The 13582-nt window shown below is 45.9% G+C and overlaps 1 protein-coding gene across 1 annotated transcript in view; it reads right to left on the bottom strand.

Annotated features, from left to right (window-relative positions):
• Positions 1-12035, bottom strand: part of Lhfpl6 (LHFPL tetraspan subfamily member 6) — a 191040-nt gene extending 179005 nt beyond the window's left edge. The window contains exons 1-2 of the mRNA XM_060378299.1: positions 11817-12035; positions 9943-10490 (exon numbers count right to left, since the gene is read on the bottom strand). Coding sequence (XP_060234282.1) covers positions 9943-10327 — 385 coding nt within the window. The 5' untranslated portion in view covers positions 10328-10490; positions 11817-12035. The remainder of the gene's footprint in view (positions 1-9942; positions 10491-11816) is intronic.
• Between the last annotated feature and the right edge of the window lie 1547 nt (positions 12036-13582).

Below are 13582 nucleotides of genomic sequence, written 5' to 3'. Positions count from 1 at the left end.
TCCAGAGCTGAGCTGACCAAATCTGTAGGCGTCTTCCTCTCCGTGAATGACAGTGTCCTTCCAGGTGACAAGTAGACATGAATGCAGAGTGGTCATTGCTGCTTTATCTCACAGTGACAACCAGTTGCCAGCCCCTCCCCCCTCTCTCTCTCTGCCTCTGACTTTCCTCTTTGCCTCATATACTCTACAGAGCCCAGCTCAGAAAAATCACCAGCCAAGGGTACCATAATCCAGTGAGAGGTCTGACTGGAGGATTTGAGAGAATGTAAATGAAGACAGAGACAACCCTTCTCTCCACGACATGGAGAGAGGATAGAAACTCAACAGCCATGATGACTCCATAGAACACTTTACAGAGTGCCAATTTTACCTGTGCTAACGCATTCCAGAGCTCCTAAGGTGTGAACCTGCCTACCTGCCTGCCCCACCCCCCCGCCTGCCCACCTGCCCCTACCTCTCTGTCTCTGTCTTTCATTCATCAAACTGAATGTTTAGAATAAAAGGCTTGGGATCTAAAGCTAAGTTTGGGTAAGCATACCATGGGTTGATCTTTTTTCATACTATACAAAAGGTGCATGCAAAGAATCTTGGGAAGATATACTGAACACTTCTTAGCCCTTTCATCACATTTGTTCGCATGGTTTCTGACACTAGAGTTTGGACACTTTGATAGCAGATGCTAACACCAATATTCAACACAAAGCTAGTGTCTGCCATTCTGGAAAAGAAAATTCTGAGTTTGGAGCAGACAGAGAATTATTATCAAAGCTCTCTTGGGCATTTTGCTGGACTCCAGGTAGAAGGTCTTGTTTTAACTTTGACTTTGTTCTTTTTCTTCCTAGTATTTTATGTGAGAATGACATCTGCAATTTAATTTTTGCTATTAGAAGTAGTGTCTTTTTTCTCTGACTGATTGTAACTTTGAGGATAGAGTACAAAATGGAAACAGTTATATTCCCCTAATCAGATAGATAGATAGATAGATAGATAGATAGATAGATAGATAGATACACAGACAGACAGACAGACAAATCTATAATGAGGGACAGGGTAACGGCTCAGTAAGGAAGGCATCAGCCTCACAGATAGAGAGCCACCAACCTACAATGCATATTTGTGAAAAGCTGCTGTATAATACAATTACCAGGTTTCTGCCAGACTCAAGCTGACTCCAACAGAGAAAAATATTCACCTAGGGGCAGGAGAGATATAAAGAGGTTAACAGCACTTGTTGGTCTTACAGAGGACCTGGGTTTGGTTCCTGACATCCACATGGCAGCTCACAACCATCTGCAAACTCCAGTTCCAGACAATCTGATGCCCTTTCCCAGCCTCTGAAATCACTGCACACATGTGCAGACAACATTGCACACACATGTCGCACAGACACACACCCATACAAAACACCCATACAAATAAAATAAAACAAATCTTCAAAGTGTTCACCTAAGCTAAAAAAATCGCTACCCATCATGCTCAGAAACTCTAAATCCAAAACAACATAAAATAGCTTGTAAAAAGGATTCATTTTTATTTATGTATATATGTATGTGCTAGAAGAGAGAATTGGATCTCCAGGGGCTGGAGTTATAGGCAGTTGTAACCTTCCCAATGTGGGTGCTGAAAACCAAACTTGGGTCTTCTGCAAGTGCATCAAATGCTCTTAACTACTGAACCATCTTCCAGCTCCAAAAGGTGGCATTTAATTAATACTTTAATAGGATAGTGATACAAGGAGACCAACAGAGCCAAAAAATCTGTAGAGACTGATGAATCAACCAAGGACCATGCATGGAGAGGCCCTAGATCCCCTCCTCAGATGTAGCCCATGGACAGCTCAGTTTCCCTGGGGATTCCCTAGTAAGGGGAGCAGGAGCAGTGTCTGGCATGAACTTGGTTGCCTGCTCTTTGATCATTTCCTCTGGCAAGATGGCCTTATGAGGCCACAGAGAAAAAGGATCGAGACAGTCCTGATGAGACCTGATAGTCGAGAATCAGATAGTAGGGGAGGAGGACCTCTCCTATCAGTGGACTAGAGGAGGGGAATGGTGGGGGGAGGAGGAAGGGCGGGTGAGACCAGTAGGAGATGAGGGAGAGAGCTACAGCCGGAATACAAAGTGAATAAATAGTAATAAATAATAAGAACAATAAAATAGGATAGTGATTTAAAAAATGGAGCTATCTTTGGTATTACTCTAAAATTCAATGTTATCATCTATTATAAAAATAGTGTTTTTACATGGAGTTAGTCAATTTACATGGAGCACGTCTCGCCCCTGGGGGCAATGGTCTCCTGAACCTACTCAGACCTCGGACACCACCACTGCTAGTTCTAGAACTGATGCAGGATGTTCCAAAGAGGGGGTTAAGGCTTCTCATAATATTTCCTATAAGCCCACACCTGTTTGTTTATATCCCCCATTTCTATTCATTATTAGCCAGATAGAGCCAAGTAATTGTGGTAATGATACTTGCTTTTTTGCCCAATGCTGGAATGCTAGTAAATTTACCAGCTGGTTACTCGCATGCCTCGCTGGGTGCCTGTGCCCGTTGATGCCCCTCACGCTATGACTCTCTTCAGACAGAAAAGGGATCTTGGAATTACAGCCGCCATTGTTACTGCCATCTCATTGGCGGCTGTTGGAGCTACCACCGCGGCATTAGCCAGGAGTCATACTGTGCAGACTGCTCAGACCCTGAATAACCTTTTAGCCAATGTAGCTCATGCCTTAGATGTACAAAAAGGAATTAATGCTCAACTAAAAGGAGGCTTGATGGTGTTCAATCAGAGGATTGATACCCTATGGCAAATCGCTCAACTTGGCTGTCAATGAAAGTGTGCTGGACTTTGAGTCACTAGCATACAACATGAGAATTTTCCCTGTGCTGCAAATCTGTCTAAACAATTGTCTAGCTATATTTTAGGTAACTGGACTGGAGAATTCGATACTACGATGGAGCAGTTGAGAGTGGCCATTGTCACGGTAAATTCTACCAGAGTGGACGAAGGACTAGCCACAGGATTATCATCATGGATTGCTGCAGCCATGAATCATCTGAAGGAATGGGCGGGCATGGGAGCATTAGCAGGCCTTCTGGTGTTGGTCTCCTTGGTTTGCCTGTGGTATATATGCAAGATTAGAGTCTCACAACAGCATAATGCAGCCATGATCATTCAGGCCTTTACAGCCATTGAAGCAGGACAGTCTCCCCAAGCATGGTTAGCTACCATAAAAAGCTAAAATGATACGCTCAGGATGCGAGGCTAAGCACTGCACTCAGGGTCAGCCGCTTTGGACCCAGAGAAGAGCATGTCTGATTGCATGCGGGTTGATGCCCCAGGTCCTGCCTCTGAGAAAAAGGTATCGGACAGGTCTGATGCTCTTCGGGTGGATGACACCTAAATGAACATCAGTATAAAGTCCCAATTTATTTCTAATATCAGAGATCAGACCTCTACTCTTGCCTGATGCGTCTAAAACAAAAAGGAGGAACTGTAGAGAGCTGCGTAATGCCCCGCCTTAAAGATGGAGCTGGTTTCCGCCTTCCACCTTCCCGATGGTGAGTTCTCTCTGTCACGAACAACTCCACATTTGGCTAAGGCTGAGGATCTGGCTCGCTTCCATGTATGTGGACCTATCTGCATTGCCCACGTGGCATGCTGGGGTTGGCTACCCAGAGGCTATTTAAGCTGTGGGCTGGCTTTCCCCAGGGTCAGATGATTGTTCAAGGTTCCTGAATAAACTGCATTGAAAAAAAAAAAAGTGTTTTTATATCACTTTTACAAAAACAGTGAGTTACTTGCTTAATTGAGATGAAAATGAAAATTGTACCATAGATTTCTTCACAGTGTTGGACACAAATAAGTTAAAGGAACTCCTAATACAACGGCCAGGTCCATTGTCCCTGAAGAACTATCTGTATGCCTCAGCACACCAAGGGATCTGTAAAGACCTGTTGTAACAGAATCTGATAATTTGCATAACCAGCCACTTTGAACTCATCTTGTTCCTGCTAATGAGATCATTCCTACTGACACATCTCAGGACACACAGGAATTAATGTTTCTCAGACCATCTTGAGGATGAGACTTGGTCAACCAGGTCAATCCTAAGTACATCAAGGATGAAAAATCTGGACTGGTGTCCAGATTCTTTCTCTGATTTTAACACACACATTCAGAGCCACCGTGGCCAAGTTGGAAGGTTCAAGTCCCCACAGCAGACAGTGTGATACCTGTGTAATGGGTGAACTCTGTGCATCTTGTGATGCCACGTGGAAACAATGTGAGGATCTCAGTTGTCTTTCTTGAGTTCGTTCTGGCAAACCGTTATTCATTCGCATTCCCCGGTGGGGTCTCTCTGTGACAAACCACTTTGCAGTCTATGCACTACTGAGGCTAACTAATCCATTATTGACTCCAGCCTCTGTACCCTCTAGCTACGGATTAGCGGGTGGTAACAAGGGGAGTAAGTGAAAAGTCACGTGACTCTCCACTCTGAGGACACACAGAGGAACTGAAGCAGGTCGGAAATCTCAGCAAATTGAAGGCAGAATTGTTGTGCAGCTGCTAACATGGCCAGCCCCATGCCAGAACCCCATATTCTGTCATTTTGAAGAATTATTGCCATAACTGTTATTTCAGAGATGTAATGTTAGAAAGAAAACAAAAACAATAACTCAGACTGGGGACAGGGTTTGGGGTAGGGTAGAGTACAATTTCACAGAAGCCTAAGGACACCAGCAGAATATGAGGTTACATCACATAATCTCAAGGTGAAGGACTCAAGCGCAGCTCTCAAAAAACAATCTTTCTCAAAGTATAGCACGGGAAATAACATCTGGCTCTCCTTTGCTGTATAATTGCATGTATTAGGGTAACTATCGCCTAAGGCAAGCAGGATAATATAAAAGAAAAGGCAATCTCCAAAGTAACAGCACCAATTCTAATGTTCTTCACCTCAAATCTTATTATCCCCAAATAACAAGTGTGATGGCTTCATCTAAGATTGACACCTAATATACCTTACGCTGTGACCTATACAATATGGCTTATGCATAGGAGAGCACAGGGGTCTCCGTGAGCAGCACTGGCTTGTTCTTCAAGGGTTCTGTGACCCAGTTGGGCCTGTCATCCATCTCCGGGGAAGTTTGTTAGCCCGCTCCACCCAGGCTCAACCTAGGCATGCTGAATGCTCTCTAGGCCAAAGCTCTGGACTCTCTGTGGGGTGTAAGCTCACTGGTAGTAGTTCTAGGACCTTCACCGAACAATAGGAATGCTGCATTGAGTCCCTACATGAGAGGCTTGGAAGCGTCACAGAAAATTATTAAAGCAATGGGTAAAGTTGTAGATCAAAGCTCAGAAAAGCTCTTCATGTGAAAAGTGAGACCGACGTCAATGGCTCCGTGAACCATGCCATTCAAAAGCCTTACTAGGTGTGAATATGTAAACTTTGGTGCTGCATATTTTATGAATGAGTAGCTAATGTGTCATCATTCTTGCACTCAGGAGACCTAGAACTTGGAGCAGCCAGGCTGTGGCACGTCACACAACGTGTCTTTCTGTTCTTACCATGGCACTGTCTACGTCTCCAACTCAACCTTATTCCTGTGTGTGATCATAACACATGGTTGTAATGAAAGCCCTGCCATTGAGCAGGAGTAGATCATTTTCTTCTGCACGTATGTTGAAGACCAGGAAACGGTTCACCAATCAAAGCTGGTTCCTCAAGTGCCCTCCTAACCCTTCCACTACCAAGGTGAGCATGGTAGTATGGAGTTGGCCAGGAGCCGCCTGGGCATATCCCAGCAAACAGGTCCTTACTGGAGACCAGATCCGTTACCTGCCAACTACAGAGGCTAAAATATGGTCTTGTTTTTAGTTTTCCTTCTATAAAATCTTGTTTCTAGTATAGAAGATTGATAAATGAAGGGGTTTTATGTAACATAGATATTATAAACATGTTATGAAATGCATATTATAAGTTTAAAGGTAATTCCAGAAAAAGGTGACAAGAACAAGGCAAAAGAAACCAAGATGTACCCAATGGACGACAAACTGCAAAGGCGGGGATCCCTTTAGCTGGACTAGGGAAAGTTCATATGTAATCAAAGCACAACTAACTTTAAGTCCTGGAAGCCAAACATTTACCGTCCTAAAACATGAAATGTTTTTTTTATCATGAAGCAGCATTTTAAGCTGTGTCCTCAGAAGAACGGCAGCATTACCACCTAAAAACTTGTCAGGAATGCAAACATCACGTCCCTTCTAAACCCTGTGTGCTTTTGAGAAACAGACAGAGAGAGTATGTATGTGTGGCATGTGAGTGTAAGAGAGTGCGTGAGCATACATGACGTGTGTGAGACGGTGTGCATATCTGAGAGTGTGCACGTATGGTGTGTGTATCTGTGTGCGTTGGTGTTTGTTTGCTATGCAGTTAAAGACCTGGAGCTGGGGTACAGTTTAGTGGTAGACCACTTACCCAGCATATTTGATATTTGTTCTCCAGAAGACATAGACCCAATGACTGACTGACTCTCTCCCCCACCCCTCTCTCTCTCTGTCTAGCTATCTATCTCTCAGTCTTTAATAGTTACAGTGTTTGGAAGTACATAATTTTATACTGGATGAAGAAAGACAGAAGTCAGACACCTATTTTTTCAGAAACGCCCTAAGGACACCCCCACGCATGCTACTATTTTTTATTATACATTATATTTTTCCAAAGCCTTTCTACAGGCCTTTCAAAAACTCAAGAGAGAGTAAAATTCGAAGCCCACTATTTTTAAATCATGACATAACCATGCCTTCTAGTAAAGACAGTAGCAATAAAGTTCACATACAAGTTACCTTAGGGAAAGGGGCATTTATTGGTCTTGGAATATTCCTAAGATAGAAGGTCTTTTTACAGAAGTCCCTTTTTGTTGTTGTTGGTGGTGGTCTACTGGCTAAAGGGAGACATTTTAACCTCTGATCAGCCATCACCAGAATATTCAAATTCAAGGTTGACACTCTGTCCTTTACCTTGTTCCAAAATCCTGCAGGGTTCCCTCTGCCCGGTGTCACACCATATGGGCAGACTCCAGACCCAGCAGGCAGAGGTAAGCAGGATGCCTCTGTATCTTGCCATTCCGCTGCTTCCTGTTGTTTTTGGAACAATCCTCACTTTAGCTAAACATATCCCTCTGGGCAATTCATTTTTAGTAAGAGAGGATGCCTCCCGGCAGAGCCTCCTAAATGCTCCTCCATTCTGACACTAATCTCAAGACTCTCAGAATTCTCTGACTTGTCATCTTTTTTGGTCTTTAAAAAATACCCACTGTATAAAGAATCAAATAAAAGAACACTACTAACCACATACATTTTGTGAATTAAAAAACCACACAGTTATGTAGCGAACAACTGGAGACAATCTTCTGAAGGCATTTTGTTTAGCCGTCTGTTCTCCCGTTGGTTGTTGATGATCAGTGACAAATTTTCAAAATCTCTCTCCATGTTCCAAGTTACGTTTCAACTCTAAACTTACTATTATCTGTGGTAATGGGCATAACATCTATTTAAGAGGAAGAATGTTTAATACCTCGCTTAGGTTTTACTACCAAAATTATTTCTGCCTGCCCTAAGAAACCTGTGTAGGAAATGAGGCAACTAGTGAGAGACTAGTCGGAGACTAGTGAGGTGAGTAAGAACACGTGCTGCATACGCCTGAATACTTGGGGTTCAAGTCCCCAGCACACGTGTGAAAAGTCAGGATTTGTTGTACATGTACCCGAAACCCCAACACTGTTGGCGCAGAAATGGGAAAACTGCTTGGCTTATGGGCTGCTAGTCTAACCCCGGACTCAGTGAGGGGCTGTTCCCAGAGGATAAGGCAAAGACTGATAGAGCAAGGCACGTGATGTCCATCTCTGGCCCCTGTATGCACCCACATGTGTACACAAACTACACAGAGACAGAAGCATATACCAGAAAGAACTGGGAAGAAGGGAGGGAGAAAGGGAGGGAAGGGAGAAAGGGGGAAGAAAAGAAGAGCCAACCATATCAGTGATGTCTATCACTAAGTTAATGTCAGTAACTCTTACCAAGCAAGTGATCATGAAGCATATATACAAAGAAAAGCATGGTTATTTAAATATATATATATGTTTATATATATATATATATACACACACACATATATATATTTCTCAAGTGTCTGTCCCCTTGAGTACTCTCTACAGTGAAGCATTAGCTCCATATAATTAAAAAAAAATGTACAGAGCTTAGAGAGGGAAGAGGAAGTCTCCTGGGTCTCAGATTCACTTCTTGTTGCCTTCCTTCATTACACGTTTAAAGATAATCAATAAAAGCTGATTTCTCTTTGTAAGCATTTTTCCATTCTGCCAGAAATAATAGCGGTCTCTGCTCTAAAATGAAAAAAAAAAAAAAAAAAAAAAGGAAAGTAATATTTACCATAAGAGGAGAAAATGGAACTGCCTAAGCATTTTCCCTGAGCCAAGTAGAACAGCAGCAAGCTCAGTTTACTCTTAAAGAAAAAGACTCTTCTCACCATTCCCAGCCTTAGCTCTGCTCTAAAAGTCTGTGACATCAACAAGTTTTCAAACAGCGCCTTTATTTTTCCACTTTCAGTGACAACCTCCTTGTTTTCTAAGATTTTTTTTTCTTTTGCTACATTTCTGTGTGTGCATATGTATTAAAGTCAATAAAAGCCAATGGTGAATCGAGAAGCAGGCAGGAGAGACTGTCAGGTCCCCAAAGCACCTCTGCCCGGCCCCCTTCCCCAGCATGGTCTAAGATGCAAAGCCCCAGTGAAGCTAACTCGGAGAAAACAAAGAGCTGCACAGAAATCTAAGTCTTGCCTGGAAACCCAATGCTGTTTTGCTATACCCAATTTCAGCACACTTTCTTACAAAGTTTTACAAAAAATAATCTGAAATAAGGCACTAGGGCTTTCTAATCTGTAGCAGATACCGCAAAATGGTCATTTCAAAGGCCTTCTGGGTTCTTCACAGAGGACTGTAAAAAAAATATCAAGCGGACGAATAATAGACTTTCCCTTTGTTATGAAGTTACAAATGCAATTTTACAGGTTTTTCCAGGCTTCCTGCTTTCCTTCAGTCTGTACAATCTATGCAGGTTGTCATATTTCACCAGGGCATATTGTAAATCAGGCAAGTTCAGCCAGTCAGGTTGAAGGATGGAGGTAAAAAAGCCCAGTGGAAAATATATAAAGTGCAATTAGAACCATATGACCAAAGATATTGAAGCAATACTTCCTGGAAAAGTGCCAAGTGAACATCAGACCTTGTCTGGTGTTACTGAGACAATCCAGTCCATTTGTTTCTGCACACATCATTCTTTAAACACGGTATTCTTTTCTTTCCTCCAAAGAAAAAGTTGCCAGAGAAGTAGAGATCTCACACCCTAATCAGCCTAGAACTGTATTTGTAACATAGTGGAAAACATAGTTGCCAAGACAAAACTTGGTTGGAAAAGTAGTATAAAATTAAACAAAGGTCCATGTTAAATCCACCCGGAGTCTTACAGGCTTATTGGGATCACAATATCGAATCAAACACCTTGTGCCTTTTCTATGAAATCTTTGCCTCTAAAGAGCTCAAGTGTCCAGCAAGGCGAAGACAATCCATGGATCCACTCTTGGGTGAAAAAGAGCAAGATGCTATAAAATACAAACTATCTCCCTAGTATATGGATTACAAGCAGGCCATGCATGCTTGAAGAACCCTGACACTGTAAAAGAATTCCAGTTAAAAAAAAAAAATGTTGCACTTTGCTGGGTCTATTACCATGACCATTTCAGAGCTACTTCTCCTTGTATTCCAAATGTTAATTACGATTACATCAGTAGACAAATGAAACATACTTTTCAATACTGCTTTGAGATTCTATAGAAACAATTCAAGTTTAGCAAAGTCACTTACCCCCCAAAAACTGTATTCCTCCAGCCACTCTTCCTACTGTCCTGGAGATGAGCTCCGACACACAGCAGCCCATAAGGGCAGTGAGAGCTACCAGGAGGAGCAGGCCACAGCCCAGGCCTGTCACTATGGTACAGATCCTCCACTCTGCGCTGGGGATACCCTGGAAGGAGGCATAGCGCCCACATTCCTCCACCATCACCATCATCTGCCGACTCTCATCATGCACGGGATAGGAGCACCTCCGGAAAGTGCCAAAGGATACAGGTTTGCCCAGCTGGGATCCCCAGAGCCAGTAAGGCATGAAGAACCCCACACAAGAGGTGGCAGCGCACAGGAAGGAAAGCAAAGCCCAGATCACTCCAGTACAAGTCAGGCTGGACGCCATCTTTCACCCAGCAAGGCGACCAGGGCTCAAGGCGAGTGTCCTGAAGGTGTGAATGATCACCAGAAACTCCCAAGTAATCCACAGGTCTTCAAGGAGGACGCAGCTCTTAGCTGTAATGAATCTTCAGTCAACTTCTCATACTTTGCGGTTATGATGGTGGCCCCTGGTAAAACACAATAGGAAACAGTGAGAGTGATGTATGTCTAGCTCGTTTCTATAGGTCTCCGGAAGCTCTACCACGTTCAGTTAAGAAACTTGAAACTCCTATCAACGCTTCAAAAGTGGGGTGAACCGGCTCTCTCCACCCGCATCTCCAGACAAGTTTTGCCAAAGTAGCTCAAAGGCTTTTCACGTCTTTATCTTCTGTAAAAATGCTCCCAAATTAACTCTGACAGCTATTTACTTAAAGAAACGAATGGCTTCTATTTGCCAAGCCAGTGAGTTCATTTCACATACTCACATTAAAGGCAATGTAGCATTTTTACTAGCAGTAGACACAATTCAGGCTATTAAAAGAAAATGAACTACACTGTAGTTTGTTTATTTGGCTTGCAAGTTCACCCTTAAGTTTCTAGCAGTTTCTCTGCGTCTTCTGATGGGCGTGTCAACCAAGCAAAATGATGGTGGCAACTTCTTACAATCGCCGAGTACTGTAAATTTCACTAACACTTTACCCACCTCCCACCCCCCACCCCCAGGTGTATGCACGGATCGAACCACGGTCACACACCCCCAGCACACGATGACACCGAGAACTCCTTCGGTCTTAATCTTCTGGGCTACACGCAGCCCCCTAAGGCTCACACCTTCCATTCGCTTCAGTGATTTCACCTGCTGGTCGGTTCACCTGCGTTTAACTCTAACCAGAGGAAAGCACGCACGCTTTCCCAATCCCCAATGCCAAATGTCAAATTGAAAAGGTTCCATGAGGACGTGGGCCGACTTGCACACCTGGCCACACTCTCCACAAAGAACGCAAAAGTCTACCCTCCGCCGGGTTCCGTCTGCAAACTGCATCTCAAGTCCAGCTTCAGAGCCTACAGCAAACTCTTGTTTCCTACACTTCGCTTGCCCTCCGTCCTGGATTCTACCCAAAGGGCGCTCCCTCTGGCTATAGTTTTTTGTTAAATCTTGTCAGCGGTGAGCAGAGGCTGAAGTGGAGTTGATCTAGGGGTGACCAGCAAAGGTCGGGGTGGGGGTGGGGGGCGGTAAAAGGAAGGAGGGCCTCGTCCTCAGCGGGAGCGAGACGCCCTAGTCCAGACCAACTCAAACCCACCAGCCTCCCCGCAAACTGCCCGGCACACCCACCGCACCCCGGGGCCCACGCGGACACAGACACAATGATCTGCGGATGCCGAGCGGCACGGGGAAGTTCTCGCAGCCGGCGCCGGGAAAGGGACGGGGGAGCCGTGGGCAGGCAGCACCCCCCGGAGGCCGACACCAAGTCGGGAGAGACGCGGGGCGCGGGGCGGCGGGGCGCGCTCCTTACCCGGCCGGGCGGCGGCCGCGGTCCCTCGCGGGTCCCGGGCGCAGCGCAACTTGCTGTCTTTTTCTCCCCCGGGCGGGGACGGCGCGGCCCCGAAGACCGTCCTTCTCGCCTCCACGGAGGAGACCGCGGCGACTGTGGGGAGCCGGGGTGGAGGAGCAGGAGGAGGACGACCCGCCCGGAGAGTCCGCCGGCTATGGCCGTGCGGCCCGGGAGCGCCAGGGATGCCGGCTCCAGCTTTGGCAGGCGAGGCACGCGCCGCCTCCTCCCCGCCCTCCCCTCCCCGCCGTCCCCTCCCCTCGGCCCCGCCGCGCAGTCCCGGACGCGCGAGAGTGGGGGCGGCAGGCGGACGGAGAATTCCGGGAGAAAGTTGCTCGCCTCCTCCGCGGCTCCCCCGGGGGCGCCGAGGCCACGCCCGACCCCCGTTTGCTTTTTTGGGTCAAGCATTGGGGGGTCTGGGAGCGGCGGGGTTCGCGCAGGCTTTCTGAGGACAGCGGCGGCGAGAAGTAGCCTCGCAGACGGGCGGGGTGATGTCTGGGAGCACTGAGGGGCTCTTGAGAAGTGGTCACTTTGGAGGACAGAGACCATGACGGGTGTGGACGTAGGGATGAGAAAGGCCGGGCACGCTCCGCGAGGCTGCTTGATTCAGGGAGGGCAACGCGAGGGAGAAGGCAGGCGGATCCTCCAGCCAGCCTCAGCTGCAAACCTTTGGGAACCTCTTTCAAGACATTTCTCTTCCTCTTCCCTGTGTTTCTCCACTCCCTCCCCTCCCCCTCTCGCCTCTTTTCTCTACCCCCCTTTCTCTCTCCCCCAATGAGGGGGACCTTGCCTCTTACCTCCTCCACTCCCCAACCTATGAGCAGTCTTAAAATCTACACAACCTTTGGGTTTTCTCCCTGAAAATCGGCTCCTTCCGAGCATTTAACCCTTCTGTGTTCTGCCGGGGCTGTGTTCTGCTGGTGACTGGCTGACCCCTGGAGTCTCCGCTGAGGACGGTTATTTTAGGAAGCCACCATCTGGGAACCACAACTGTTGAAGCACATACTTTCCCAGATAGAGTTTTTGTGATGTGCCTTTCCAAAGCAGTTGGAAGTCATAAATGCGTAGGAATATATTTCGTAATAAAAGTTCAAGAGCGCCATTTAATTTGGCAACACCAGTAAGAGACCGTTTGTTTCAAGATTGTTTGAACGGTTTTAAGTGATTGATTCCACGCTTTTCCTTTACATGAATACGATATGGGTGATGAGTCTCCCAGGAAACAGTGCAATACACCTTAAGCTTATCAGAATATTCTTGAGAAAGGGAGAGGCTTTTGGCAGAGTCCGGAGAGGTTTTTGGTAAGCATGACCCATGACTGGGAAGGCCAGCTAGTCCACAAAGTGAGGGTCTGCTCAGTAAGTAAACAGAGCACACCCAGAGTGATCTAGCTGGAAGTGTGAACAAGGCCAAGGCCAGAAGGTGTGTTTCAGAATGTCACACGGTTCAAGCTGACCCACGAATCTCCGGTTTAGAGGTCTAGATTTGGAGTTGTCCTTTGTTAATTTATGTTTTAATTCTTCTTGTACAAATCAGCAGTTGCTGAGCGTGGTGGCTACGTAATGACTGCTCTGACTTCTAGCTAAGTACCACTGCCTGGCTATCACAGATCTCGTATCTGTGTAATGCGGAGGTAGCCGATACCAGCATAGACAAAATTATATAGTGGCGGCCAGACCCACCCACGCACATACACTCAAACCCCGCCCACTGGAGAACAGTTCCAGGAC

Source organism: Meriones unguiculatus, chromosome 2 (assembly GCF_030254825.1).
Source record: "Meriones unguiculatus strain TT.TT164.6M chromosome 2, Bangor_MerUng_6.1, whole genome shotgun sequence".
Lineage (NCBI taxonomy): Eukaryota > Metazoa > Chordata > Mammalia > Rodentia > Muridae > Meriones > Meriones unguiculatus.
This window is presented reverse-complemented; position numbering and strand designations above follow the sequence as displayed.